Source organism: Mesocricetus auratus, unplaced genomic scaffold (assembly GCF_017639785.1).
Source record: "Mesocricetus auratus isolate SY011 unplaced genomic scaffold, BCM_Maur_2.0 Super-Scaffold_100044, whole genome shotgun sequence".
NCBI classification, from domain to species: Eukaryota; Metazoa; Chordata; class Mammalia; order Rodentia; family Cricetidae; genus Mesocricetus; species Mesocricetus auratus.
Genome location: NW_024429221.1, coordinates 1,207,683 through 1,232,307, shown reverse-complemented (window position 1 = coordinate 1,232,307; position 24,625 = coordinate 1,207,683). Strand labels below are relative to the sequence as shown.

The 24,625-nt window shown below is 44.0% G+C and overlaps 3 protein-coding genes, 1 long non-coding RNA gene and 10 other non-coding genes across 37 annotated transcripts in view; 4 read left to right on the top strand and 10 right to left on the bottom strand.

Moving 5' to 3' along the window:
• Window positions 1-10,569, top strand: part of Cep295 (centrosomal protein 295) — a 40,631-nt gene extending 30,062 nt beyond the window's left edge. For 7 of the 17 annotated variants that reach the window (XM_013123556.3, XM_021235236.2, XM_021235238.2 and 4 more), the window contains 11 exons: window positions 2,313-2,462; window positions 3,580-3,683; window positions 4,122-4,224; window positions 4,743-4,970; window positions 5,927-6,066; window positions 7,492-7,591; window positions 7,769-8,319; window positions 8,570-8,707; window positions 8,924-9,017; window positions 9,094-9,274; window positions 9,348-10,569. In XM_013123556.3, coding sequence (XP_012979010.1) covers window positions 2,313-2,462; window positions 3,580-3,683; window positions 4,122-4,224; window positions 4,743-4,970; window positions 5,927-6,066; window positions 7,492-7,591; window positions 7,769-8,319; window positions 8,570-8,707; window positions 8,924-9,017; window positions 9,094-9,274; window positions 9,348-9,537 — 1,979 coding nt within the window. In that variant the 3' untranslated portion in view covers window positions 9,538-10,569. Of the gene's footprint in view, window positions 1-2,312; window positions 2,463-3,579; window positions 3,684-4,121; window positions 4,225-4,742; window positions 4,971-5,926; window positions 6,067-7,491; window positions 7,592-7,768; window positions 8,320-8,569; window positions 8,708-8,923; window positions 9,018-9,093 lie in introns of all 17 variants that reach the window. The other 10 variants (XM_021235244.2, XM_021235237.2, XR_002385818.2 and 7 more) reach the window with 9 other exon arrangements.
• Window positions 179-9,938, bottom strand: LOC106022309. The gene is made up of 3 exons (XR_001197324.3): window positions 9,908-9,938; window positions 4,108-4,949; window positions 179-559 (listed from the first exon to the last, which is right to left on the bottom strand). It is a non-coding gene; the product is annotated as an uncharacterized LOC106022309 (long non-coding RNA).
• Window positions 3,772-3,852, top strand: LOC121135897. Its single transcript, XR_005873002.1, has one exon. It is a non-coding gene; the product is annotated as a small nucleolar RNA U2-19 (small nucleolar RNA).
• Window positions 3,973-4,040, top strand: LOC121135896. The gene has a single exon (XR_005873001.1). It is a non-coding gene; the product is annotated as a small nucleolar RNA U2-30 (small nucleolar RNA).
• On the bottom strand, window positions 9,751-9,879 carry LOC121135892. Its single transcript, XR_005872997.1, has one exon. It is a non-coding gene; the product is annotated as a small nucleolar RNA SNORA25 (small nucleolar RNA).
• On the bottom strand, window positions 10,018-10,139 carry LOC121135894. The gene has a single exon (XR_005872999.1). It is a non-coding gene; the product is annotated as a small nucleolar RNA SNORA32 (small nucleolar RNA).
• Taf1d (TATA-box binding protein associated factor, RNA polymerase I subunit D) lies at window positions 10,219-23,350 on the bottom strand. 5 transcript variants are annotated; one of them, XM_040735233.1, is made up of 15 exons: window positions 23,209-23,350; window positions 22,986-23,032; window positions 18,753-19,032; window positions 18,530-18,576; window positions 17,129-17,203; window positions 16,432-16,804; window positions 14,844-15,019; window positions 14,406-14,457; window positions 13,500-13,665; window positions 12,725-12,783; window positions 12,120-12,162; window positions 11,889-11,920; window positions 10,969-11,140; window positions 10,779-10,822; window positions 10,219-10,271 (listed from the first exon to the last, which is right to left on the bottom strand). In XM_040735233.1, the coding sequence occupies exons 5-10, from the start codon at window positions 17,197-17,199 to the stop codon at window positions 12,773-12,775; spliced, it is 849 nt and encodes a 282-aa protein (XP_040591167.1). In that variant the 5' UTR covers window positions 17,200-17,203; window positions 18,530-18,576; window positions 18,753-19,032; window positions 22,986-23,032; window positions 23,209-23,350; the 3' UTR covers window positions 10,219-10,271; window positions 10,779-10,822; window positions 10,969-11,140; window positions 11,889-11,920; window positions 12,120-12,162; window positions 12,725-12,772. The 5 variants fall into 5 exon arrangements, with proteins under 5 accessions (XP_040591167.1, XP_040591166.1, XP_040591169.1 ...); XM_040735232.1 differs by having other exon boundaries at window positions 11,111-11,140; XM_040735235.1 differs by lacking the exon at window positions 10,969-11,140.
• On the bottom strand, window positions 10,619-10,691 carry LOC121135902. The gene has a single exon (XR_005873007.1). It is a non-coding gene; the product is annotated as a small nucleolar RNA Z40 (small nucleolar RNA).
• Window positions 10,911-11,043, bottom strand: LOC121135893. Its single transcript, XR_005872998.1, has one exon. It is a non-coding gene; the product is annotated as a small nucleolar RNA SNORA1 (small nucleolar RNA).
• On the bottom strand, window positions 11,282-11,418 carry LOC121135903. Its single transcript, XR_005873008.1, has one exon. It is a non-coding gene; the product is annotated as a small nucleolar RNA SNORA8 (small nucleolar RNA).
• LOC121135899 lies at window positions 12,004-12,076 on the bottom strand. Its single transcript, XR_005873004.1, has one exon. It is a non-coding gene; the product is annotated as a small nucleolar RNA SNORD5 (small nucleolar RNA).
• Window positions 12,213-12,347, bottom strand: LOC121135895. Its single transcript, XR_005873000.1, has one exon. It is a non-coding gene; the product is annotated as a small nucleolar RNA SNORA18 (small nucleolar RNA).
• On the bottom strand, window positions 12,873-12,999 carry LOC121135898. The gene has a single exon (XR_005873003.1). It is a non-coding gene; the product is annotated as a small nucleolar RNA SNORA40 (small nucleolar RNA).
• A 39-nt stretch (window positions 23,351-23,389) lies between the features above and the next one.
• The window catches only part of CUNH11orf54 (chromosome unknown C11orf54 homolog), a 30,262-nt gene continuing 29,026 nt past the window's right edge, over window positions 23,390-24,625 (top strand). For 2 of the 4 annotated variants that reach the window (XM_040735231.1, XM_040735230.1), the window contains exon 1: window positions 23,401-23,516. The gene's annotated coding sequence lies outside the window, so the exon portion shown is untranslated. Of the gene's footprint in view, window positions 23,517-23,540; window positions 23,670-24,625 lie in introns of those variants that run through there. The other 2 variants (XM_040735227.1, XM_040735228.1) reach the window with 2 other exon arrangements.

Sequence of the window (24,625 nt, the reverse complement as noted above, 5' to 3'; positions counted from 1 at the left end):
ATGTAACAGTTCTGCTCTAGCAAGGGAAAGTTTCCCCAGTCAAAGTGTTACAATTCTGCCGTGTTCCTGCTCTGCTCTGCTCTGGTAAGAGTTATAAGCATTACAGCTCAGATGGAAAGGTATCCTAGCAGCCAGGAACCGGGAACCAGGGAATACCACACACACAGCACAACAGACCTCACACAAGAGATTTATTGGCAGGGGGAGAACACGACGGTAGCTGCGTCTGCTCGGGTGAGAAGCAGCAGCAAACTGAACAGGGTACAGGGCTTATAGAGAGTTTCTTGGGAAGCGGGTAGAACTTTTCAGGGTTGATTGGGATTTCACATCCAGAGATTGGGCTTTTTCACTCTGCAGGGTGGGGGCAGGGTCCAGCATTTAGGGCAGTTAGTTTTCTGTGGGTGGAAGCTGGCAGTTGGAGGTCCTCAGGGGAAAGGCCTGTCACTTGAGTGGCTCAAGGGGCTTCAGTTACAGCTCTGCTCTGCTAAGGGGGTTTCCCCGCAGGGATGTAGCAGTTATGTTTCACTCCAGCCAGGGCCATTACAGTTGTGTTCTGCTCCTGCAAAAGAAAGTCATTACAACAGGCTTCACTCAAGAGATTTATTGGGAGGGAGGAATCCAGGAGAGTGGCTGCCTCTGCCAAGGTGGAAAAGGACAGTCCTAAACTGAACAGGTACAGGGCTTTATAGGGTTTCTTAGCTTTCTTTCCAAGATGAAGATTTTGAGGGTGGGGATTGGTAGGATATCAATTCCTGACCTTGGGGCAAAGCTAAGAGATTGGTTGGATTTTGTGCTCAGGCATTGATTGGTTGTAGTACTCTGGGCTTGGCTGGCTTTTGTGCTCGGGGATTGGTTGGGTTTCAGTTCCTGAGTTGGTCAGGGTGTTCTTTCACTGCCCTTTTACCCTAGAATAACTAGCTTTGTGGTCTCAAGGGGGAAGGCAGTGTGCACTAACCAGCTCCTCACCCATGGCAAAGGGCAGTGCTGTGATAAAGTCTTGCTGTGCACTAACCAGCTCCTCGCCCATGGCAAAGGGCAGTGCTGTGATAAAGTCTTGCTGTCGCACAGTCTGACAGTGCTTCCTTTCGTGTCTGCCATCTAGACATGTTTCAAAGATGGGACTCAGTTCTCTTTCTCCTTCTGCTTCCTATTCTCGCTACTCTTCTGCATCTTGATGGAGTTTCTTTGTTTTGTTTCTAAACAGGGTCGTGGTCACTTTGTAGTCTGGCTGGCCTGGAGCTCAATATGTAGACGAGACCAGGACAGCCAGGACTACAGAGAAAGCCTGTTTGGGAGGTACGGGGAGGTGAGGGTTGTCATGAGGGAAAAGTGAAAAGCCATCAGTGTTTTTTTAATTTACAAAGTAAAGCTTGGCTGAAATTTCATATGGGTAGGGCAGTTAGAGGGGACACAGGTTGATAATTAAGTTGAAAACACTTATCTATATTGATTTTTCTATTCTCTTTTGTATTCTTTTTTTTTATTCCACTGTTTGTTTCTAAATTTTTATTTTGATTATCTAATTGTAGTTAACAGAAAAGTCCTATTCTCTGGTTCCTCCTACACACCACCTTGGTAACATCCTACTTTTGTTTCATAAATACAAAATAGGAGTTACTTTAAAAGTTAGTTTTTGGCCAGACAATGGTGGTGCATGTCTTTAATCCCAGCACTCAGGAAGCAGAGACAGGCAGATCTCTGTGAGTTCAAGACCAGCCTGGTCTACAAGAGCTAGTCAGGACAGCCTCCAAAGCCACAGAGATTTCTGTCTCAGAAAACCAAAAAAAAATTTTTTTTGCTTTGGTTCTGTATTTTCAGTTGGTCCAATTTTTTTTTTTTTTTTTTTTTTTTTACTGTAGGATTTCATGGAAAAGGGCATTTTCATCAAAGACTCTCAATAGGAAAGTTTTTCATATCAACCCAATCTGGCTATTGTCTGGGTGGGAGTAAAAGAATTTAAAGACCTCACTAAACAACCAGCATTTATTTTCTTGCTATATAAATGGAGCCTTTAAGAGTTCAGATTTGTAAAAACTATTATCTGAATAGCCATTTTAGATGATAAAAGTTATCTGTGAAGTAGAGAGGTGGTTCAGAGTTAGGTACTTACAGCTCTTCCAGTTCCCAGCACATAACCATGTTAACTCCAGCTCCAAGGAATCCAGTGCCCTTCCATACATACATACATACTCACACACAGTCAAAACACTCAAACATGTAAAATAAATGTATCTAAAGATAAATGGCCATTTTAGTTTTAACGACTGGAACTTAGTCGGGTTGTTTTTTGTTTTGTTTTGTTTTTTGCCCAGGTAAATCAGACTTTTATCAAGACCGAGACCCCTTAAGAGTCTCAGTGAGCAGAGAACAAAGTTTTCTGGGGAGTCCACTGGCACATGACCTATTTGCTTGTCACCAGCCACCTGCCCAGAACAGCAGAAGCAATGACTATTATGAAGCAGGTAAGTTAAAGTGTTGCACACAGGACATGTGGACAAAGGGTGGTTGTTAGGTTCTGTGTCTTAGTGGTAAGTAGCTTTGGTGACTGTCGGTAATCAGATCATTGTGGTATACCCATGCTCTCTTAATTTAGGCAGTCATTAACGGTCATGAGGGTAAGGCTGGGATGTGTGTGACCAGGGTGTTCTAGGACTCACAGAGATCCTCTGCCTCTGTCTCCCAAGTGCTAGAAAGTCTTTTTATTGTAAAACTGTCTCATTAACTGAGTCCTATTAGGATTATATGAGCTATAATGAGTTGGTGGCTTTGCAGGCCACATTGTGAATACAGTGCTAAGAAATGCTATCTTCTGAAAACTGTGACATTCCAAGAAAATGCTGCATGATACCTGTACACATGATGAAGAATTTTAAGTCAGTCAATTCCACCACCCAGTGGCAACCAAAGTTAATTTTCTTGCTTTTACATTTATAGATACAAAACTGTAATAGTGCTTGCTGACCTAAAAAAACACATCTCCAAAACCATTTTATTAGTTGTAACCTTATCTGTAAGTAGTTTTCTTTCTAGGAGAGTCTTACCCCTGGACTAGCAGTGACTACATTTTTTTCCCTTAGAATATATAATTTCTAGAACATTCCCAATAATTGAGCAAGGTTTTATAAAGTTTTTTTGTTGTTGTTTAAGATTTATTATTATGTATACAGTGTTTTGCCTGCATATATGCCTGCATACCAGAAGGGGTGCCATATCTCATTATAGATGATTGTGAGCCACCATGTGGCATGTGGTTGCTGGAAATTGGACTTAGGAGCTCTGAAAGAGCAGCCAGTGTTCTTAACCATTGAACCATCTCTCCAGTCCAACTATATTTTTTAAAAATAATGAATATTGCCCTAGTGAGTATTATAGAGGGTAAAAGTAATAAATACCTCAGGAGTATTATAGATAAGTAAAATGGTATTTTTTTTCCTTTGATCTCAGGTAAGGGTGATTTTTAAGAAGCAAAATATAAAAATAAGGTATAGAAATGCAGGGAATGAGACCCTCTTGTGCTAAAGTTTTACTTTGTCATCATTTACCCTATCCCTATTTTGAACCCTCCAATCCACATTTTAGTTAACGTTGAGGAATCTGATGTTGAGGATCATGCAATATTGAGTCATGCTGTCTCAGAAGAAGCGTGTGCATCTCTGGGTCCAGTTGTGAAGCCAGATGATAAGGTCAGTGATGCTACTTTGTATACTGCATTGGGTTTCATATTTAGTTTGTTAGAATCTTTAAGTTTGTTCTCTGAGATCTACTAAGGTGGATCAATGATGAAAAATAGCCAAATCTGAGCATCAGAAGACTTCTCAGTCTGTTTGGTGCATGATCTCTCTAGTTCTGAGAAGCAAAACTACAAAATAGCTTAAAACAATTAGGATCTGTGTATGGTGAGAGATGTGGGGGATGAGGGAGGAGGGAGTGAATGATGAGAGAAGGGGTGTGTGTGTGTGTGTGACCATTTCTGAGCAATGATGAAAAGGCTTTAGTACTGAACTTTGTCTATGAAGGTTTCTACACTTGACCTGAGCTCAGAATTGACAGAAATGTTGATGGTTTATGGTTTTTCTAGATATGCCATGATACATCATGAATGTTTACCTTTGAAATTTTAGGCTGAAACACAAGACATTTCTCAGGAGCCGTTATCTTCAGTAACTGTTTCTACTGGAAGCTTCTTAAGTTATGAACTCACAGATTTGAGCCTTACAGACCCAGGTACTTTTTGAGCACACTGAAGAACAGCACAGGCTCATCTGCAATGTAGGAATGAAGGAAGCATTGCTTTTTCTTTGGGGTGGGGGGGGGGTTGTTTTTCCAGACAGTGTTTCTCTGTGTAACAGTCCTGGCTGTTCTGGAGTTCACTCTGCAGACCAGGCTGGCCTTGAACTCAGAGAGATCCACCAGCCTCTGCCTCCCAAGTGTTTCAATTAAAGGTGTGCGCCGCCACCACCCAGCCAAAGCATTGCTTTTTCGTGTTGTGTCCAGGTGGTGTGTTTGGGAGAGAAGCTGTCTCAAGCCTACAAAGGAAAACATCAGGTGTTGATGTTCTAAAAGTGACAAAGTCATTCATGCACTTTGGCATTTTCCCACTTAGTGGCAATCTCTCTGAGCAGATTTCTTAGTTGCACCAGTGTCAGCAATATATACTGCTATAACATACTGTGTTTGTGACGAAGTACCCAGAAATTAAATTAATACATTACAAATGTTGCTTTCACTAAACTTGATTTTAGAGTCATTTTCGGAACAAATGGAGCATCAGGAACAAGAAGAGACTTCTCCTTTCAGTTGTGCACGTCCTTCAACCCCTGTTACTTATCAACAGCTGCACTCCTTAGGTGCTGATGACTTTCTGTTGTCCACAGAGGAAGAAAGGGCATCCAGTCACACACGTGCTCAGCAGGTCATAGACAAGGATATAAATGAAGCAACTTTGATACCTGGAAAAAGAGACTTGCAGGGTAAAAATTATTCTAAGAGAATGTTTTTCTAGCTTTTCACTCTAACTGAAAAATAGAAGTGCTTGGTATTAACAGTCTTACTCTCACAACCTATGACTATACATGAGTTCAGTCCCCAGAGCCCCTTGGTGGAAGGAGAGAACTGACTTCTAGAAGTTATCACTGATCTACATACCAGCACTATGGCAGGCGCACCATGGCATGTACATGTACATACAACACAAATGAAATATTTTTTTTTTCTTTGATTTTCGAGACAGGGTTTCTCCGAGGCTTTTGGAGGCTGTCCTGGAACTCACTTTGTAGACCAGGCTGGCCTCGAACTCACAGAGATCCACCTGCCTCTGCCTCCCGAGTGCTGGGATTAAAGGCGTGCGCCACCAACGCCCGGCTGAAATAATTTTTTATATTAAAAGAGAAAACGGCTTGAAGAGCCTATAAAGAAAAGATTAATGAGGGCACTTCCCCACAACTAAGGCAGAGATTTGAGTGATGTTTAGATCCTTTCCTGGCAATAAGACCTTTCTTCCATAAAATAAACTGAAATAAATGAGATGTGCACATACTGTCCGTGCACCCCAGTAACAGGACAGTGAACCTTTCTCATTGTAAATCATTCATCATGAAATGAGCAAAATAAGAGCGCAAATAAGAGCTCAAAGCTTACAGTTAAGCTTTTCCATGTGGTCTTATGTGGCCTGCCATTCATTCCTAATGAACCATAAAAGCCTTTAAGGTCGTATTACAATGGAGGCTTATGTTTAGTTCTGGTCCCTAGAAGATTCCTTCTCTTACAACTAGGGGATAATCGTGATTGAACTTACTTTGAATGTATCTGGTGAGCATGGACAACAAATGGAAGTAACCTGCTGTATTAGAAATGTTTAAACACTCTAACGAGCATGTTCTCAGGACTCCTTTTTCAGGCTCTTAAAACATCATTTTCCCCCTCAAAGTTCCAGCTGTGGACTTTCCAGAATTGGAACACGTATTTCCACACTTGCATCGTCAACTCTTTAGACCCTTAGAACCATATCTGGATTTTGACTTATGGTCCTCCTCTGGGATTTCACAAGACAACAGAGACTTTTACGAGGTAAATTAAAATTTTGTGGCAGTGAATAATGATTGGCAGGTGATTTATTTTGCTTTTTGTAGGCCAAGCTGAAACCTAGTATGTTGCTAAGACAGCCTGACCCTCCTGTCCATGTGCTGGGATTATAGCTGCACAACACCATGCCCAGCCTAAGTCTTTTCTTTTGTAGAAAAGTTGGCAGCCTATTGGAATTATAGAAAACGAGGTCACTTCTTCAGATGCCCACCTGTGTTTATGCAAGCAACCTTAACTCAGGGCTCACACATACATGTACACAAAAGACCCGAGAGTGGGCAGAAGGGAGGAGGGGTAATGAAAGCAATAGGGGATGGGGATGCCTAAAACTCTTTATGTATATAAGAAACTGTTTTATAAGTGTTAATGTAGACATATTAGTCACACTTTTCCTGAGACAGGGTTCCTCTATTGCTTTGGAGTTGAAGGCTGACCTGGAACTAGCTCTTGTAGATCAGGCTGGTCTCAAACTCAGATCCGCCTACGCTACCTCTGTATGTTTTCATAGATTTTACTGTTCTAAATATTAGTGCAGTAAATGTAGCTTATTAAATTTTTAAATATAAATGTATATATCTACATTTCTAAGTTGTTCTGATCTGGAAACAATCAGGTGAGGTCATACACACTTGTAATCCCAGAACTTGGACAGAGGATGAGGGGATGGAGGCCAGCCTGCTACAGGGATAGCCCTAGCTTGTATATGATTCCATAAGGTCCTGAGAATCCTGTTTTAGTGTTTTGGTTTCCTTCTTTCTTACTTAGGTAAAACCATGTCTGTTTAACGTGTTTAAAAGGTAAAGGATTCCACAGAATTTAAAAAATGTCTTCCCTGCCAGGCAGTGGTGGCACACACCTTCAATCCCAGTACCCGGGAGGCAGAGGCCAGTCGATCTGATTTTGAGACCAGACTGGTCTACAAGAGCTAATTCCAAAGCCACAGAGAAACTGTCTCCACAAACCAAAAGCCTGAAACTTTGTTATCCTGTAGGTGGTTTATTGTATGCATGTGTATACATATGCTTTTATGGCATAAATGTCCAGGTCAAAGGACAGCTTTGAGGAATGTTCTTAACTGACATTTCTGATAACTATTTGTCAGGAACAAAGATTGTAAGTGACCTTAGAGGGCTTAGAAACTTACTGGGAAACGGCAACACGCAATCCAGATTATAAGTAGATTAATTTATTACTACTGTTAGCAAAGTGTGCCGCACTGCAGGGAGTAGGGGGCTTTTAAAAGTAGTGACCAAAATGAGTGACACCATTCTGGTCGCTAGTTTCTTTCAGAAGTAATGGCTACTAAGGAGGGTGGAAGTTTCTTAGGCCATCACAATGGTAAAGTTGCAGTTAAGGATGGTTTGACCATTAACACAGAATCAGTATTTCAGCATGTCTAACTGTTCTCAGCAGAGATCTACAAGTACAGCTTGTTTCACAGAACTGAGGGCAAGCTTGCAACCTATTGGTAACCCTGCTCATGCTGCAGCTCAGAGCTTTGCTGCTGAGGGTAAGTATAACTGGTTTTAGAGATCCAAGGCTTTATTTCTTTGGAGTTAATTTCTGTCAAATACTAGAACCCAACCACCTGTACTCCCTGTTTCTAGACTTTGTCATGTGTACATGTACATGCTGTTATCAAGTATCCAGTGTTTATGGTGACGTTGTGAAAATTTTGTTGATGCAGGATCTTTCCAACAGCTTCTACCAGAACTCTCATCACAGGAAAGCCAACATGTTGATTTGCCAAGTATTTATAGCATTGAAGCAAGAGGTACTTCCCAGAATATGGAAACCCACAGCTCTTCTGAGCAGACTGAAGTACTACAGAATAAGAAAAGAAGTGTTCATTTTCAGTCTTCAGCAGAGAGCTTGAGTCCAGCCTACAGTTCATCTGATGATGCTGTATTTGATCAGCTACACCTGCAGCACAGCACTCCATGTGGTTCTACCTCTAGTGAGTGCTCAGGCAAACAATTAGGAAGCAGAAAAGAAATGCTGGGCTTTGAAGAGCTGTCAAGAAAAGCGGTTACAGTGTTACCAAGCCACAGACTTGCCGGAAATGAAAGTGAAGTTCTTAATCCACATGTAGAAGAAACTGACTCTAAGGGGTCTCATTCAATAAGTACTGAAAATGAAAAGTCTGTTCAGGACCCAAGAAAACTGTCTCAGCTAGCACAAGCACAGCACATCAAGAATTCTAAGTCATTTTCATTTCAGAGCTCTATTCCAGTCTGGGTAAGTGTGGGTATGTTTTGCTGATTTACTCCAAACACCTACTTTGTACTGTTGGCTGTAGTTTTCACATGCATACTATGGCTGGTGATTGGGAAGGCAGAGATGGGCAGCAAAAAGTTTAGCTTGTTCAAAGCCAGATTGAGACAGCCAGGAAAGCTTGGTGACACAAAGTAACTTACCAAGTCTTCCTTGTCCAACTGTCTAGAGGGAAAGAAGCTTAATCTAATCTAGACTTTTAATCATTACACAGGAAACAGAATCTGGCTATGGTATAATGGAAGAACCAGATCTCACTCTACTAAGTACCAGTGATATCAGCACCACTGAAACAGACCTAGCAAACCTAACTCTTGAAGAGAGAGATAGTGAAGCACAGGGCTGTTTCCAGGTAAATCACTAATTGAGAGACATAATGTTGATAGTCAAGCACAGTGGATTTTGTGTTGCCTAAGCCATTGAAACTAGTTGATTTTCAATGTGCTCAACCACAGAATCTGACAGGAAAGCCAGCTTCTTGGTACATTAAGTACCTAGGTAGCCAGAAAGGAGAAAATACGAGTGGAAGTCTTGCATACAGTGAATAAAGTGACTTTCTTAAAATTAGGCAGGTGCATCTCTACCTCCCTTACCAGAAACCTCTGGCTATGGAGCTGCATCAGAAGAGCCCTGTACACACCAACCCCAAGTGGCACCTTCAGGTAAGTCCAGTTCCATATCAGCCCATGATGTTTAAGTGAGATGAGGTTATTATAATAAAGACCTTTAAATTTACAGCCACACAGAAAAAGTCATTTATGGAGAGATCCTACCAAAGGCAGAGAGAGATGCGAAATAAAAGTCAACCCCCTCAAACAGGTTCGTCCCTGAGCCGCCTGAAGGGTGTGAATAAAGTTAGAGTATCTCTCCCTGAAGACAGAAAGACCACACAAGCCCTCATGCACCAAAGAGCACTAAGGTATATGTTATTAATTTGCTTTTAGGGTTTGGCTCTTAGTGCCCACATTAAATTCTACAAACATTTCTTACAGATTATATAGGCAGTTATCTGAGGTAAAACAGCAAAGAGAAGAAAAAGCAAAGCAAGAACTCTGTGCCCAAAATAAAGCAAGAGCAAAAGAATTTCATAAGGTGAGCAAGAACCAGTTTTTTACCCTCAGTGGCACTATTTCAAAGAAACCGGCTAAATCTAATTCTCATTCCTTCTGCAGAAAACACTAGAGAAACTCCGAGCCAAAAATACATGCTGACTTCCTATAAAAGCTGTGTAAAGCGTTTTCTTTTACTTTAATGTATAAAACTAGACAGAATTATTTATTATAAGCAATAAATTTTTATTTAAAGGGGTTTGTTGTTCTTCATCCAGGTCACATGGGTTCAAGATTTCTGAAGAGAGTTGAGAATAAGTCTTAAAATTTGTGAACTCAGGGAAATGCATGTATCTTCTCAGAAAAACACAGCACTATCAAGTGCCTGTTTTGTTCTGTGGAGAGCATCTATCTTTGGTCACAGCGTTAAGAGCTTTTGGTTTCACAGCCCAACAAGCCCTCTTTGAAATGACCTTCACTGTCTCTGTTGTAAACATACATACCTTTCCCAAAGATGCTGTCTGGTTCAGGCCTGCATGACAATATGGGAAGAGTGAGTGACTGAGCCATATAAGTTAGAAACAATCACTAGCTAACAAGAAGATGGGCAACAGAATGTCCCCAACAGGTTAACAGCTAGACAAGTAGCACATACAAAACCTAATGGGAATTTTTTTATGGTCATGTCCACAGCAAATGAGAAACTGAATTTTCTCAAAGCCTTGGTAATGACCATTATAAAAGTAACCCTGAAATGATGCCTGCCATACTAAGCTACACAGAACCCTGTCTTGAAAAACCAAAAAATAGATGACTTGCCTTTGTTTTCTCTCTCCTTGGATTAAAGACAAATTCAAAGTCTTCTACCTGTTGAAAAATGTGTTTTAAGTTTATGTGGTAAAGATTCTGTTCATTTACTATGTATACAGCACTCTGCCTTCCTGTATGCCTGCACCAGATCTCATTACAGATGGTAGTAAGCCACTATGTGGTTGCTGGGAATTGAACTCAGTCAGGACATACTGATCCGAAGGGCAGCCTGTGTTCTTAATCTCTGAGCCACTGCTCCAAGTAAATCAAGTAAAATCCACCTCCCCAAATGAAAAGCGCTAAATTCTGGTCTTCTTTAATTGTTCTTTGCAATAAATATTGTCTGAAACCATGACCCTTGGATTTATATCCTTATTTGAAATCTGGAGAGACCTACCAAATGTAGATGTTCAGAAAGGCTAATTTCACTCAGCCCACTCAGAGCAGTTGAACATTTTGCCCATCATCACAACATCATGTCATTAGTAGTGTCTTTCTACCCTGGCAGCAAATTTCACTATCTAAATGCTCCTAAATGCTGCACATTTAAAGTTAACACCTTACCAGAAGGTTTCTGGTGACTTCTTCAAACATTTTGCTTTAGGAACCTAGAATATAGAAATATTATGAAATGAATTAACATGTCTTCAAACTCAACAGCATAGCAGACATGTTACAGTCAACAGCACAACAGACAAATGTTACAGGTCTCATTGTCACCACTGTAACGTATCTACTGTGATGGAAGCATAACCTGTGTGTCAGTTTCGCCACATTAGTCAGTTCTGGACACTGACTGGCAGTGCCCATTCTTATGTTAAATGAGGCGCTGTAGAAGAACCTCATGATCCATCCATCCAGTAAAAGCAGCCATTAGCACACAAAAGTTGCCTCACCATATTAAGGTTGGCCTCTCACTTGACACCCTGAGAAAAGGAGGGAGTTCATTCAGAAGGCTGACATAAACCAGTCATTCCCCCAGAACCAATACTGCAATCAATCAACCTGACAAAGTTGCTGACTTCCACAGGGGAACCATACCCACAATAAATCCAGTATAAAACAATAACTGTATCATTAGAAATACCAGGTTTAACATGCACAAAGCAAAGCAACCAACGATGCCAGATAGTGAATTTCTATTGCACTGTCTTTTGAACACACCAACAGGAAGAACTGCTGAGTGCAGATACCATGCAGTGCCAATTCCTAAAACCCTAGACTGGTGATCCTAATGAAGAAGCTAATTATTGATTCGGTTCTAATCAGTCTTTTCGAAATAACTAACCTTCCACATGGTAAAGGGTGCTGGATGGGCTTTGGGCTGTTCTGTTTATGCAGAAGATTCATTCCTACCCCCACTGGAAAATTGCCCAAATCAAACTGTTAATTTGTCTGATTTTTCTTTTCTTTGGGCAAACACATATACCCACTTGTTTGGTTCCCTCCCTGGATATCTAACACCCTTTACTGGGGGGGGGGGGTTCTCACTGAAGCCAGAGTTCCCAGATTTGGCTACCACACCTACCTGGCTGCTAGGGTTCTGAACTGCACTGCTCTGGGACAATTATTTCCCATTTCCCAGGGGATCTCCAACTCCTAGGATAACAGGAGTGGGATATTCCCATTGATTGAGCATTTCCCAGCACTTTGATCAGGCATTGCTTCACTTACCCATATGTTTGAAGGGTTCTACTCAGTCATTCCTAGAGAATAAATGGTACACAGGACTTAAGAAAAGGATAACAGGACTTCCAATCATAAAAACTAGCCTCAAGAGCTGTGCCAGTTCTATCAGAGTTAAGTTTTAGTTCATGTCTGTATCATACAGCAGTTGAACAATTTTAATTCATCATCTGAACTGTAACCATATTTAATTTACCCAAGATACACTGCCAAACTTACCTAACACTCACAAGGCTAATGTTTATGAAGCATATGCCAGTGCCTGAGGTGTAAAACAGAAAAACCCCGACATTAGTGTTTTATAATTTTGCTAGATGTCTTGTAGTAGTTCCTCCTTTCCACAGGCCTATGAGCAGTCCTGTGAGTCGGGCAAAACACAAATTACTATATGAGGCGTTTCCAACGATGTGTGGCTACTACGGAAGCCCCATCGGGATAGACCTCAAAAAGCAATCATCCATATGAACATCTACAAGTCGAAATGTTATCTCAGAACCCTTGCCTATCTTAAGTGAAGCTCAGGGTTAGAATCTTACAGGAATACTCGTTATCACATGGTAAGATTCCTTACCAAGCTGTTCTAAGCAACAGTACATATAGTCTACTAAGTAAAACAAAGCAAATTTTCATTAAGAGGCTAGATGCATACAGTCTGATTATTAATTAGAGCATTGACTTTTTAATTACATGAGATTGTTACAATTTTTGCTCTAGTGCTATAATAGTACTACTCATGCATGCTTGAAAATGCTCTAGGATTTAGGTCTCTAAAACTGCACAAAAAATTGGCACTCAATGAAGATAAAAATGAACATGCTACTTACATAGAAACAAACACCAATGTAAAAATATCTTCAATTCTGGCTTCATAATCAACACAAGCCTTTAAAAAAAAGAATTTAGTTTTTTACTACCTACACCTTTAAATTATAGAACAAAGCTCATGAATCCCATAATTCCTTTATGCTGTCTTATATTCCTTCTTCTATGTATCAAAACTCATACTGACAATGAGTTCTGGGTTGCAAAAGAGGATTTACTTTTGCACCTGTCCAATGTGCCTTTGTCCATCAGCTGAACAAAAACATTCGCAAGTGCTACCAAATGTGGCCATAGATAGCGGACACAAAAACCAGCTACTATGAACAATGCCAATATCCTCAGCACCCTAGGGGAAGACATGCCGTTGCTTCCCTTGAGAGTTACATGTGTACCCACCCAGAAGCTGGCACACGGGCTATAGCATTGTTTGGGAGAAGGGGGGTGAAGAGGAAGCTCAGATGTAAGAGCACTCTTAGAGGATTGTGATTGGCTCCCACCACTCACAAGATGATTAATAATCATCCAACCCCAATGCCAAGTGCCCTAATACCATCTGACGCTGGGTACCAGGATGCAGTGTACCATAAACATGTATGTAAGCAAAACAGTCACGCACATATAATTCTTTATAAAGACATTACTAAGTATTAGCTTTCCCTAGTAATTTGTAGCTTCTTTCCTGGGGTGATTCAGGTTTTGTTTCTTCATCTAGTTGGCATGCAAAAGTTAACTGTAGCATGTCTTCCTATTAAGTCGCTTTTTCTGAATGTTCTTTACCTTTTTTGATGTTCACATGTACATCCCCTTTCCAGGCTCTTTCATGCTTTCTCTGTGCAGTGTCTTTGGCCTTAGCTTTTTTAGAGAGTACAGAGTCTTTCTTACTCGTCCCTTGTTCTAAATTTCTCTTAGAAAATTCTGAGTTTATTATGAAGCAAGTGTCTTCCTGTAACAAAAATCACTGTTAGGAACCATGCTCATCACTGACAGGTGATTGAGTGCTACATCTATTCCTCTAAGTTCAAATTAACACCTACAGGATTTTCTCATTTGACAGCCTCCACATCACATCAGAACAATTAAATATTCATTAAAAATATCTTAATGGGAGGTAAATAGCTCAGTGCTTAAGATAACTGGCTTCTCTTCCTTATAGAGGATAAGATTCATTTCCATCACCCGCAAGTATACCCTCTTCAGATATCAAGCATGCATATGGCATAGACATACCTGTAGGGAACCTATATGCATCAATACTAGAATTTTAAAGTCATAAGAATGGAGCCATATATAAACCTATAGCAGTAAAAGCAAACAGTGCTCACAGGTTAATTCACTGGTCGGCAGTTTCAGGGTTCATTGACATAATCTCTGGTAAAATAGGGAAATGACAGACTTCACACACACATATATATACCCATATCTGCATGCAAGAACACACATCCTACAAATATTCAAAGGTGAGGCTATAGATCAGCAGTAGGGTGCCTTGTCATAAACTTTAATGTATAGACAAACAAGGTCATGGGCTTTGATTTAAACACAAGAGCAGCAAAAGAAAAAAGTTCAGTATAAAAGGTTTCAGAGTATTTACATTCTTATGTTCCTACATTAAATTTAAATGGAATTTTAATAGGACCCACTCTATACAACTGCTAATTCCATAAATAAAAATCAGACACTTACAACCAATTTGACGTCACATTCAGACTCAGGGTTTGTTGCCTCATCTTCTGTTCTGTAACATTTAAGTAACATTATATCATGTATGAATCTTAGCTTATTTTCTGACACTGACAATGAAGAATTGATATCCTGCCAGCATCTCTCCAAATTCATGTCTTGCACATACACCTAATTTTAAACAATCCTGAATATGCTGCATGCTATACTATTTAGGCACTAACCATCAATGGATGGTTAGTCCAGCAAGGTGGCACATTGTCTTTAATCCTTGCATTTGGGAGATAAAGATTGGTACAACATCGAGTTCAAGCCCAGTCAAAGCCACATACTTGTGAAACACTGTCTCAAAAATAGTTAAATGTGGAGTAATATATTTAAAGTGGCTTTTAAAAAACATACACAAACCCAGGAACAAATTACTCCCCAGATCCAACTTACAATGGCTCTTCAATAGGAGAAAGAGGACCATCGTCATCCATGTACTTGTGTCTCCGGCTCTCAAAGTCTTCCTTTTCTAAATCTTCCCCGGCATGCATTTGTTTCAAGCATTCTTTAAGGTGGTGCTCATACTTGAGTTTTTCAATGTGGTGGAAAAATCCTCTTGCAACAGCTTGCTGCAAGTTAGAAAAGACAATTCTTAAATCATAGCGCATCAAATATTAATTATAATACAATGTTTGAAATTCTACAAGGGGCTGGCTGGACAATGGCTTGCTATATCATATGGAGCAGATTTTGAAGCACAGAAACCATGTAAATGCGGTGTACATGGTGGTTCTGTTATTCCAGATTTGGAAGCCAAAAACAGTACCCACCTAACAAGCTGACTAGAAAGACAACCTGAATTGGCAAGCTGATAGGTCTGCACATGCACACACATGAAGAGAATGACATTAATCCTGACAACAAATTCCAAACAAAGTACTCTTGACAATAAACAATTCATCAGGGTACTTGGGTTTTATCTGATTTCATATATGGGTGTTTTGATAGCTTATTTTATATCAATGTACTACTGAATGCCAGGTGACCTCAAAGACCAGGAGACAACATCACTGGGGTTACAGATGGCTATGCGTGACCATGTAAGATACTATGCATTGAACCTGGGCACTCTGGAAGATGTTAACATGTGTATCTCTCCAGTCCTTGTCAGCTTTAACTCATTGTAGTATTGCTCAATCACCAGAGAAGGTTATCAACTAACGGGACTGCTACTATTGCCTAGCCTAGATTGTCGGTCAAGAGCAACTGGGCTAAAAACGCACGTGACCAGGTAGCAAGCAGCATCTTTCATGTTTTCTCCATGCTGTTCTGGGTCATTCTAAAAAGGGCCTTTAAGAAATGATACCTGGCCGGGCGTTGGTGGCTCACACTTTAATCCCAGCACTCGGAAGGCAGAGGCAGGCAGATCACTGTGAGTTCGAGACCAACCTGGTCTACCAAGTGAGTTCCAGGACAGCCTCCAAAGCCACAGGGAAACCCTGTCTCGAAAAACCAAAAAAAAAAAAAAAAAAAGAAATGATACCTGGCCAGGCATTGGTGGCACACCCCTTTAAACCTTTATACTCAGGAGGCAGAGGCAGACATATCTTTTTGAGTTCCAGGCCAGCCTCCAAATCAATCCAGAGAAACCGTCTCGGAGAAAAAAAGATACCTGCTTACTTTGAAATGACAGGTTTGACTTGTGCTACTAAATAGAAAGTTTCATGTGGTATACTTGACAGTAGGTTAGAGACAGTAACGTGAGGGTACTTTTTGCTTATACAGACTTGGACAGACCATGACTCTCTTTTTTGTATACACACTAAAAAATTGTCAGTGCACAGTTCAAACACTGCAACTGAAGACTGGAGCAGACTTTACATAGCAAACATTATTGTAAAAGTAACCAATTGTGTTCCAGGTGGACCTCAAATATGGTGAATAATGCCTAAACCCAAAGAAACTGGAAAAACCAGGGGGAAAAGGGAGGGCAATAACCATTCCACTTAGCCTAGTGTTTACCTGCATGAGAATGACTCACCTCGTATGTTAATATTTTCTTCCACGGTAAGGGTGTTCTTCCACTTTCCGATTCTAAGAATGGAAACACAGCTCCTTTGTTTTTAATTTGCTTCACACCTATTTGTGACCTTCTAGGGTTTCTAGCATTTCTTATTCCAGGTGGTCTTTCCTTTGGTCTTAATTTTGGCTTATATTTCCTCTTTTTCCGTTTCTTTTTCTTAAACCTTTCAAAAATAGCCTTCAATGTCAATGGCCTTGGTTCTATGGAGGAGTCACTTGAGTCCGTTTCAACACTTGCAGGTGCAAAGACATGTTTTGTTGTAGGCTTTCTTCGCTTTTGTGTAGGTGAAAGAACGGCCTGTGTTTTAAATAAGCTATCAGATGAGTCATCGCTAAAAAAATAAAAAAATAAATCGCATCATCACTGAGTCGTCTCTAGAAACAACCCCCACTCACAAGTAGCAAGGCTGTACTCTCAGGCACCATGGTCTCATGGCCCTCCAGCAACCTCTTCTGAACACACGATACTGACTGTAGGCAAAGCACTCTGAGAAAATGTTAAAAATTCAAATGTACAATTCTTCCAAAGCCACGTCCCCCAAAATCATACCCTACATTTTAGAAGGGTGTGGTAAGCCTGGCCCAGTACTGAGACTGCCTCAAAAGAGCCTGAACCTGGAGACTCCATCTAGGGAGTTTACTCAAAGTTGCCTTACCTCTGATTACCAATGTCCGAGGCTCTCTCTGGTGTCGTGCAGTCAACAGAAGTCACTTCTGATTGAGCCATCACTCTGCAATTACAATTTCAGTGTCATGCACCCTCACGCAGCCTAGCATTCTAAAGAAAGGTCCAACATGCATACGCACCATGTAACTTTAGGTAAAATCCATCTAAGGATAGCCCATTTTAGATCATCTTTAGAAACCTCCAAGTAAGCCGGGCAATGGTGGCACACGCCTTGAATCCCAGCACTTGGGAGGCAGAGGCAGGGGTATCCCAGCTCAAGGCCAGCCTGGTCTAGACTCCAAAACTATAAAGAAACTCTGTCTCAAGGAACAAAAACCTCCAAGTGAGAGCACAGCAGTTTAAGTAACCTTCCAGAATTCAGCTCCCAGCACTCCCATTGGGTAGTCCCTGTTTCTAGCTTCCTGGACACTACATTTATGGCACGTACTGAGAAGTGTGGCTTTCCCACCAGCCAGCAGTGATACAGCATCACACATTCTGATGCACACCCTAGGAAGGCTGAACAGAACATCAGTTAGGGAAGCTGAGGCACACAGAGAGTGGCTAAAAAAAATTAGTGGCTCAAACGGCCAATGGGCCTGTAACCCCAACTGTACAACCCCCAGGGTGAGGCTGAGGAGTACTGGCTGCCCTTAGGTAGACAGATTAAGCTCCCAGCACCCACACGGCAGCTGTGAAGGGACTGCACCAGGCCAAGTGGTGGTGCGAGCCTTTAACCCTGGCTGGGTCTTCGTTCCAGGCCGTTCTGATCTACAAAGCTGATGCCGGGGCTGTTGTCCCACACACACACAGAGAGACTGGGGGACTAACCAGTCCTAGGGGATTCGATGTCCTCTTCTGTGGGCACATGTGGTGCAGACGTGCAGGCAAAAACACCCAAAGAAAAGGAATAAAAACGCTATCCATGGCTACACAAATCCCTAATCATAACCTTCAAGATAACAGACTTTGGATTGAGAAATACCCACTACATGAACTTTTTTTCTGGTTTTTCTGTGTAGCTTTGTCGACCAGGCTGGCCTCGAACTCTAGATATCCGCTTGCCTCTGCCTCCCGTGTGCTGAGTTATTAACTGTTTTTTTAAAGCACTTGTTTACTTTATGTAAGAGTTCTTTAGTTTCATCCACACCAGAAATGGTTGTGAACCACCACGTGGTAGCTGGGAACTGAACCTAGGTCCTCTGGAAGAGCAGCCACTGCTCTTAGCCGCTGAGCCATTTCTCCATCCCCCCCCATTGTTTTTTCACATTAACCCATCAAAACCGCAACGTACATACTTGGCCCGTTTGCACCAACGATATACCGGTGTGAAAATTCTAAGGGTAACTGCAAGCTACACTACAGCAACCCATCTGGAAGTCAATCCTACCTGCGTGTTTTCAACTTAGGAAGGCAGCACACAGCCCCGACAGGACACTAAAAAAATAAAATCAAAATTAAAAAGCCTTCCTGGCCCGGACCGGGCGCCCCGCGAAGCCCCCGAGCCCCGCCCGCTGCGCCCCATCCGGCAACAGAGCCGCCTCCGCGCGGACAGCCGCGCAAAGAGCCCTGGGCCGCGGCCTCCGAGGCCCCACCGGCCGGTCCCGCCATACCTGCGCGCCCAACGCTGAAACATCCGCCTCCGTCCTCCGCCGCGCCGAAAAGAACGCCCGTGCTCTCCGCAGCCGACTAGTGCGGGCCGAAATCTCGCGTGAGCTCGCAGCGGCGGGTGGGTACCAGAGCGCGGCTTACGTGCTAGGCGGGGCTTGTGGGTGGACTATGGAGTGGGCGGGGCTTCCGGGAGGGGCGGTACCCAGCTGGTCCCTAGGCTTCGAGCTGGCCGAGGGGAGCAGGGCCTCGAACTTGTGTAGTGAGTTTGAAAAGAAGGCATTCCTGCAAGCGTGAAGACACTGCGGGTCAGGTGAGCGTCCGTGCGCTGTGGGGGCCGAGCCCACAGCGCGCCGAGTTCCCGCTCGGAGGAAGGGTGCCAGGCGCTCTGGGCACCCCACCCTCCAGGAGTTGGCTTCCAGCAGGCCTGGGCTGCGTCCTTCAGATCCTGAGCTCACTGAACAGTGTAAGGCAGTTTAGTTGGGGTTGGTTTTTATCCCTACAGTACTTTCTTTTCAGTAGTGAGCTACTTTGGGTTATTTTCCACGCTGCACCTCTGCATTGAATGACTAGCAAGCCCGCAGAGCAGCTTGCCCTGAGGTTATTATCATTTTATGATTGGACACGCCTTAAAAGTCAAGTGTCAAGCCGGGCGTTGGTGGTGCACGCCTTTAATCCCAGCACTCGGGAGGCAGAGGCAGGCGGATCTCTGTGAGTTCGAGGCCAGCCTGGTCTACAAAGTGAGTTCCAGGACAGCCTCCAAAACAATACAAAGAAACCCTGTCTCGAAGAACCAAAAAGAAAAAGAAAAAAAAAAGTAAAGTCTTGGCTGGGCGTTGGTGGCGCACGCCTTTAATCCCAGCACTAGGGAGGCAGAGGCAGGCGGATCTCTGTGAGTTCGAGACCAGCCTGGTCTACAAGAGCTAGTTCCAGGACAGCCTCCAAAGCCACAGAGAAATCCTGTCTCAGGAAAAAAAAAAAGTAAGGTCTCTCTGTACTTGGGAGCAGTCAGTGCAATCGCTGTAATCTCCAGGACAGGACTGTCACATTCGGGGCCCATGTGTTACCAAAGGACCTGTGCAAACTCAAAATGCAGGGTCCTGTTCAAAACAAGAGACAAATAGCGGAGCACCATGGCAAATCGCAGAACTGGAGCGTCTAAGGGAGGAGGATGGCCAGGCCAGCCCAGACTACATGGCAAGACTCTGACTGGAAATATGATTTCCCCATAAGCAAGGAAAAATTGGAATTATTAGTACAAGTTTTTTTTTTTTTTTTTTTTTTTGGTTTTACGAGACAGGGTTTCCCTGTATTGTCTTGGAGGCTGTCGGTCCAGCCTGGCCTCGAACTCACAGAGATCCGCCTGCCTCTGCCTCCCCAGTGCTGGGATTAAAGGCGTGCACCACCACCGCCCGGCTATTAGTACAAGTTTTAGCGTCTTTATGCTGTGCACTGCGGATGCGTAAGAATTTAATGAGCAGCCAGGCGGTGGTGGCTCACACCCTTAATCCCAGCACTTGGGGTAAGGATTCAGGCGTTACACTGGCCTGCCCTTGTCACCTGGCAGAATCCACCCAGGCAGTGTCCTGGTCAGCCCAGGGTTCCATGTTTGTATAGTCTGCACACAGATGCAAAGGACCCCTTTAAAAGACAGACCCCTGCCCACTTACACGCAGTCTTTCCCTTGTTCCCCTGGGGCAGACAGGACTTTCCCTTTCTCCCTCTTCTGTTCTCTCTCTCTCCTCTCTTTCCTCTCTCTCGTCTCTTTACCTCCTTTCTCTTTCCTCCCTTTCCAATAAAACGTCTCATTTAAGCTCTGTCCGCCTGGCGTGTTAGTCTCTCAGCCTCACTGGGTCCTGCCCGCCATGGAACTTGCCAAGACTCGCCTCGCTTTATCCTAACACTCTGGAAGCAGAGGCAGGAGATTCTCAGTGAGTTCAAGGCCAGCCTGGTCTACAAAACTACACAGAGAAACCCTGTCTCGAAAGACCAAAACAAAACACAACTTAATGAGCATCCAGGCCTGATGGATGGTGAACGCCGTTAATCCCACCACTTGGGAGGCCGAGGCAGGCGGCTCCCAATGAGTCAAGGCTAGTCTGGTCTACAGAGTGCGTTGCAGGAAACTGTCTTGAAAAAAGAAAAGAACTTAAGAGCAGAACTGTTGTGGGGCATTCACCAGAGAAGAGTGCTCAGACATAGGTTAAAGCCAATAGGAGACTTTATTAGTCTGCCAGCAACCAACTGGGTGCTCAGGATCCCAGTGTAGCCCTGAGCCTTTGTCAGGGTGAGCTTTTAAGCACAAAAATCCTGTCGTGGTTTGACATACTCCAGTTAACATAACAGTTAACCAAGCAGAACAACAGAAGATAAAATGCAAGGTTAGTACAGTTAGAGACTGTCTTAGAGCTATGGACTTGGATGGATTAGGTCTTTGTTTTAGTTTTGGCAGGTGGCACTGTCTATGTGCTGAGTTTTACAGCCTTAATGACACTTCCATCATGGGGTCAGTTGTGCTAAGGTCTTAGGACCTACTAAGATCATAAGGCCCTGTTACAGAATCCCTGCAGTTTGGGTTCCTGCTCCCTAACTTGTACAAGTTATGTATTTGTTACTATACCTGGATCCGTGTTCCAAACTAACTTACTTGCTTTCCTTTTACTGCCTGATCTTTGCACATTTTGCCTGTAATCTGGAGTTCTGCAGTCCTGACTATCTGTGCACTCAAACATGACAAGTCTACTGTGATTAAGTTCTAAAGGGACACTGCAAACACCTTATCAAGCCCTGTCGGTGGTGGCGGTGTACACCTCCACTTCCAGCACTCAAGAGGCAGAGGCAGGCCAGCTTCTGAGCTCCAGGATAGCCAGGGTTACACAGAGAATCACCGTCTCAAAAAAACAAAAACAACCCCACCTTTTTCAATGGGTACCAGGGATGATGGAAGGCATACCTTGGCTCTGCTCATGGCTCAATATCCTGTAAGTTTTCTAACTTTAGGTAAAATCCATCTAAGGATAGCCCATTTTAGATCATCTTTAGAAACCTCCAAGTAAGCCGGGCAATGGTGGCACACGCCTTGAATCCCAGCACTTGGGAGGCAGAGGCAGGGGTATCCCAGCTCAAGGCCAGCCTGGTCTAGACTCCAAAACTATAAAGAAACTCTGTCTCAAGGAACAAAAACCTCCAAGTGAGAGCACAGCAGTTTAAGTAACCTTCCAGAATTCAGCTCCCAGCACTCCCATTGGGTAGTCCCTGTTTCTAGCTTCCTGGACACTACATTTATGGCACGTACTGAGAAGTGTGGCTTTCCCACCAGCCAGCAGTGATACAGCATCACACATTCTGATGCACACCCTAGGAAGGCTGAACAGAACATCAGTTAGGGAAGCTGAGGCACACAGAGAGTGGCTAAAAAAAATTAGTGGCTCAAACGGCCAATGGGCCTGTAACCCCAACTGTACAACCCCCAGGGTGAGGCTGAGGAGTACTGGCTGCCCTTAGGTAGACAGATTAAGCTCCCAGCACCCACACGGCAGCTGTGAAGGGACTGCACCAGGCCAAGTGGTGGTGCGAGCCTTTAACCCTGGCTGGGTCTTCGTTCCAGGCCGTTCTGATCTACAAAGCTGATGCCGGGGCTGTTGTCCCACACACACCACAGAGAGACTGGGGGACTAACCAGTCCTAGGGGATTCGATGTCCTCTTCTGTGGGCACATGTGGTGCAGACGTGCAGGCAAAAACACCCAAAGAAAAGGAATAAAAACGCTATCCATGGCTACACAAATCCCTAATCATAACCTTCAAGATAACAGACTTTGGATTGAGAAATACCCACTACATGAACTTTTTTTCTGGTTTTTCTGTGTAGCTTTGTCGACCAGGCTGGCCTCGAACTCTAGATATCCGCTTGCCTCTGCCTCCCGTGTGCTGAGTTATTAACTGTTTTTTTAAAGCACTTGTTTACTTTATGTAAGAGTTCTTTAGTTTCATCCACACCAGAAATGGTTGTGAACCACCACGTGGTAGCTGGGAACTGAACCTAGGTCCTCTGGAAGAGCAGCCACTGCTCTTAGCCGCTGAGCCATTTCTCCATCCCCCCCCATTGTTTTTTCACATTAACCCATCAAAACCGCAACGTACATACTTGGCCCGTTTGCACCAACGATATACCGGTGTGAAAATTCTAAGGGTAACTGCAAGCTACACTACAGCAACCCATCTGGAAGTCAATCCTACCTGCGTGTTTTCAACTTAGGAAGGCAGCACACAGCCCCGACAGGACACTAAAAAAATAAAATCAAAATTAAAAAGCCTTCCTGGCCCGGACCGGGCGCCCCGCGAAGCCCCCGAGCCCCGCCCGCTGCGCCCCATCCGGCAACAGAGCCGCCTCCGCGCGGACAGCCGCGCAAAGAGCCCTGGGCCGCGGCCTCCGAGGCCCCACCGGCCGGTCCCGCCATACCTGCGCGCCCAACGCTGAAACATCCGCCTCCGTCCTCCGCCGCGCCGAAAAGAACGCCCGTGCTCTCCGCAGCCGACTAGTGCGGGCCGAAATCTCGCGTGAGCTCGCAGCGGCGGGTGGGTACCAGAGCGCGGCTTACGTGCTAGGCGGGGCTTGTGGGTGGACTATGGAGTGGGCGGGGCTTCCGGGAGGGGCGGTACCCAGCTGGTCCCTAGGCTTCGAGCTGGCCGAGGGGAGCAGGGCCTCGAACTTGTGTAGTGAGTTTGAAAAGAAGGCATTCCTGCAAGCGTGAAGACACTGCGGGTCAGGTGAGCGTCCGTGCGCTGTGGGGGCCGAGCCCACAGCGCGCCGAGTTCCCGCTCGGAGGAAGGGTGCCAGGCGCTCTGGGCACCCCACCCTCCAGGAGTTGGCTTCCAGCAGGCCTGGGCTGCGTCCTTCAGATCCTGAGCTCACTGAACAGTGTAAGGCAGTTTAGTTGGGGTTGGTTTTTATCCCTACAGTACTTTCTTTTCAGTAGTGAGCTACTTTGGGTTATTTTCCACGCTGCACCTCTGCATTGAATGACTAGCAAGCCCGCAGAGCAGCTTGCCCTGAGGTTATTATCATTTTATGATTGGACACGCCTTAAAAGTCAAGTGTCAAGCCGGGCGTTGGTGGTGCACGCCTTTAATCCCAGCACTCGGGAGGCAGAGGCAGGCGGATCTCTGTGAGTTCGAGGCCAGCCTGGTCTACAAAGTGAGTTCCAGGACAGCCTCCAAAACAATACAAAGAAACCCTGTCTCGAAGAACCAAAAAGAAAAAGAAAAAAAAAAGTAAAGTCTTGGCTGGGCGTTGGTGGCGCACGCCTTTAATCCCAGCACTAGGGAGGCAGAGGCAGGCGGATCTCTCTGTGAGTTCGAGACCAGCCTGGTCTACAAGAGCTAGTTCCAGGACAGCCTCCAAAGCCACAGAGAAATCCTGTCTCAGGAAAAAAAAAAAGTAAGGTCTCTCTGTACTTGGGAGCAGTCAGTGCAATCGCTGTAATCTCCAGGACAGGACTGTCACATTCGGGGCCCATGTGTTACCAAAGGACCTGTGCAAACTCAAAATGCAGGGTCCTGTTCAAAACAAGAGACAAATAGCGGAGCACCATGGCAAATCGCAGAACTGGAGCGTCTAAGGGAGGAGGATGGCCAGGCCAGCCCAGACTACATGGCAAGACTCTGACTGGAAATATGATTTCCCCATAAGCAAGGAAAAATTGGAATTATTAGTACAAGTTTTTTTTTTTTTTTTTTTTTTTTGGTTTTACGAGACAGGGTTTCCCTGTATTGTCTTGGAGGCTGTCGGTCCAGCCTGGCCTCGAACTCACAGAGATCCGCCTGCCTCTGCCTCCCCAGTGCTGGGATTAAAGGCGTGCACCACCACCGCCCGGCTA

Bases quoted from the DNA above. Each gene is read 5' to 3' on its own strand.
- Taf1d (XM_040735233.1), bottom strand. From the start codon at position 17,199: ATGGCTCAATCAGAAGTGACTTCTGTTGACTGCACGACACCAGAGAGA. The intron at 16,805-17,128 runs GTAAGGCAACTT...TTATTTTTTTAG, and splicing joins TCGGACATTGGTAATCAGAG to CGATGACTCATCTGATAGCT. The intron at 14,458-14,843 runs GTAAGTTGGATC...TAAATGTTACAG, and splicing joins TCTCCTATTGAAGAGCCATT to AACAGAAGATGAGGCAACAA.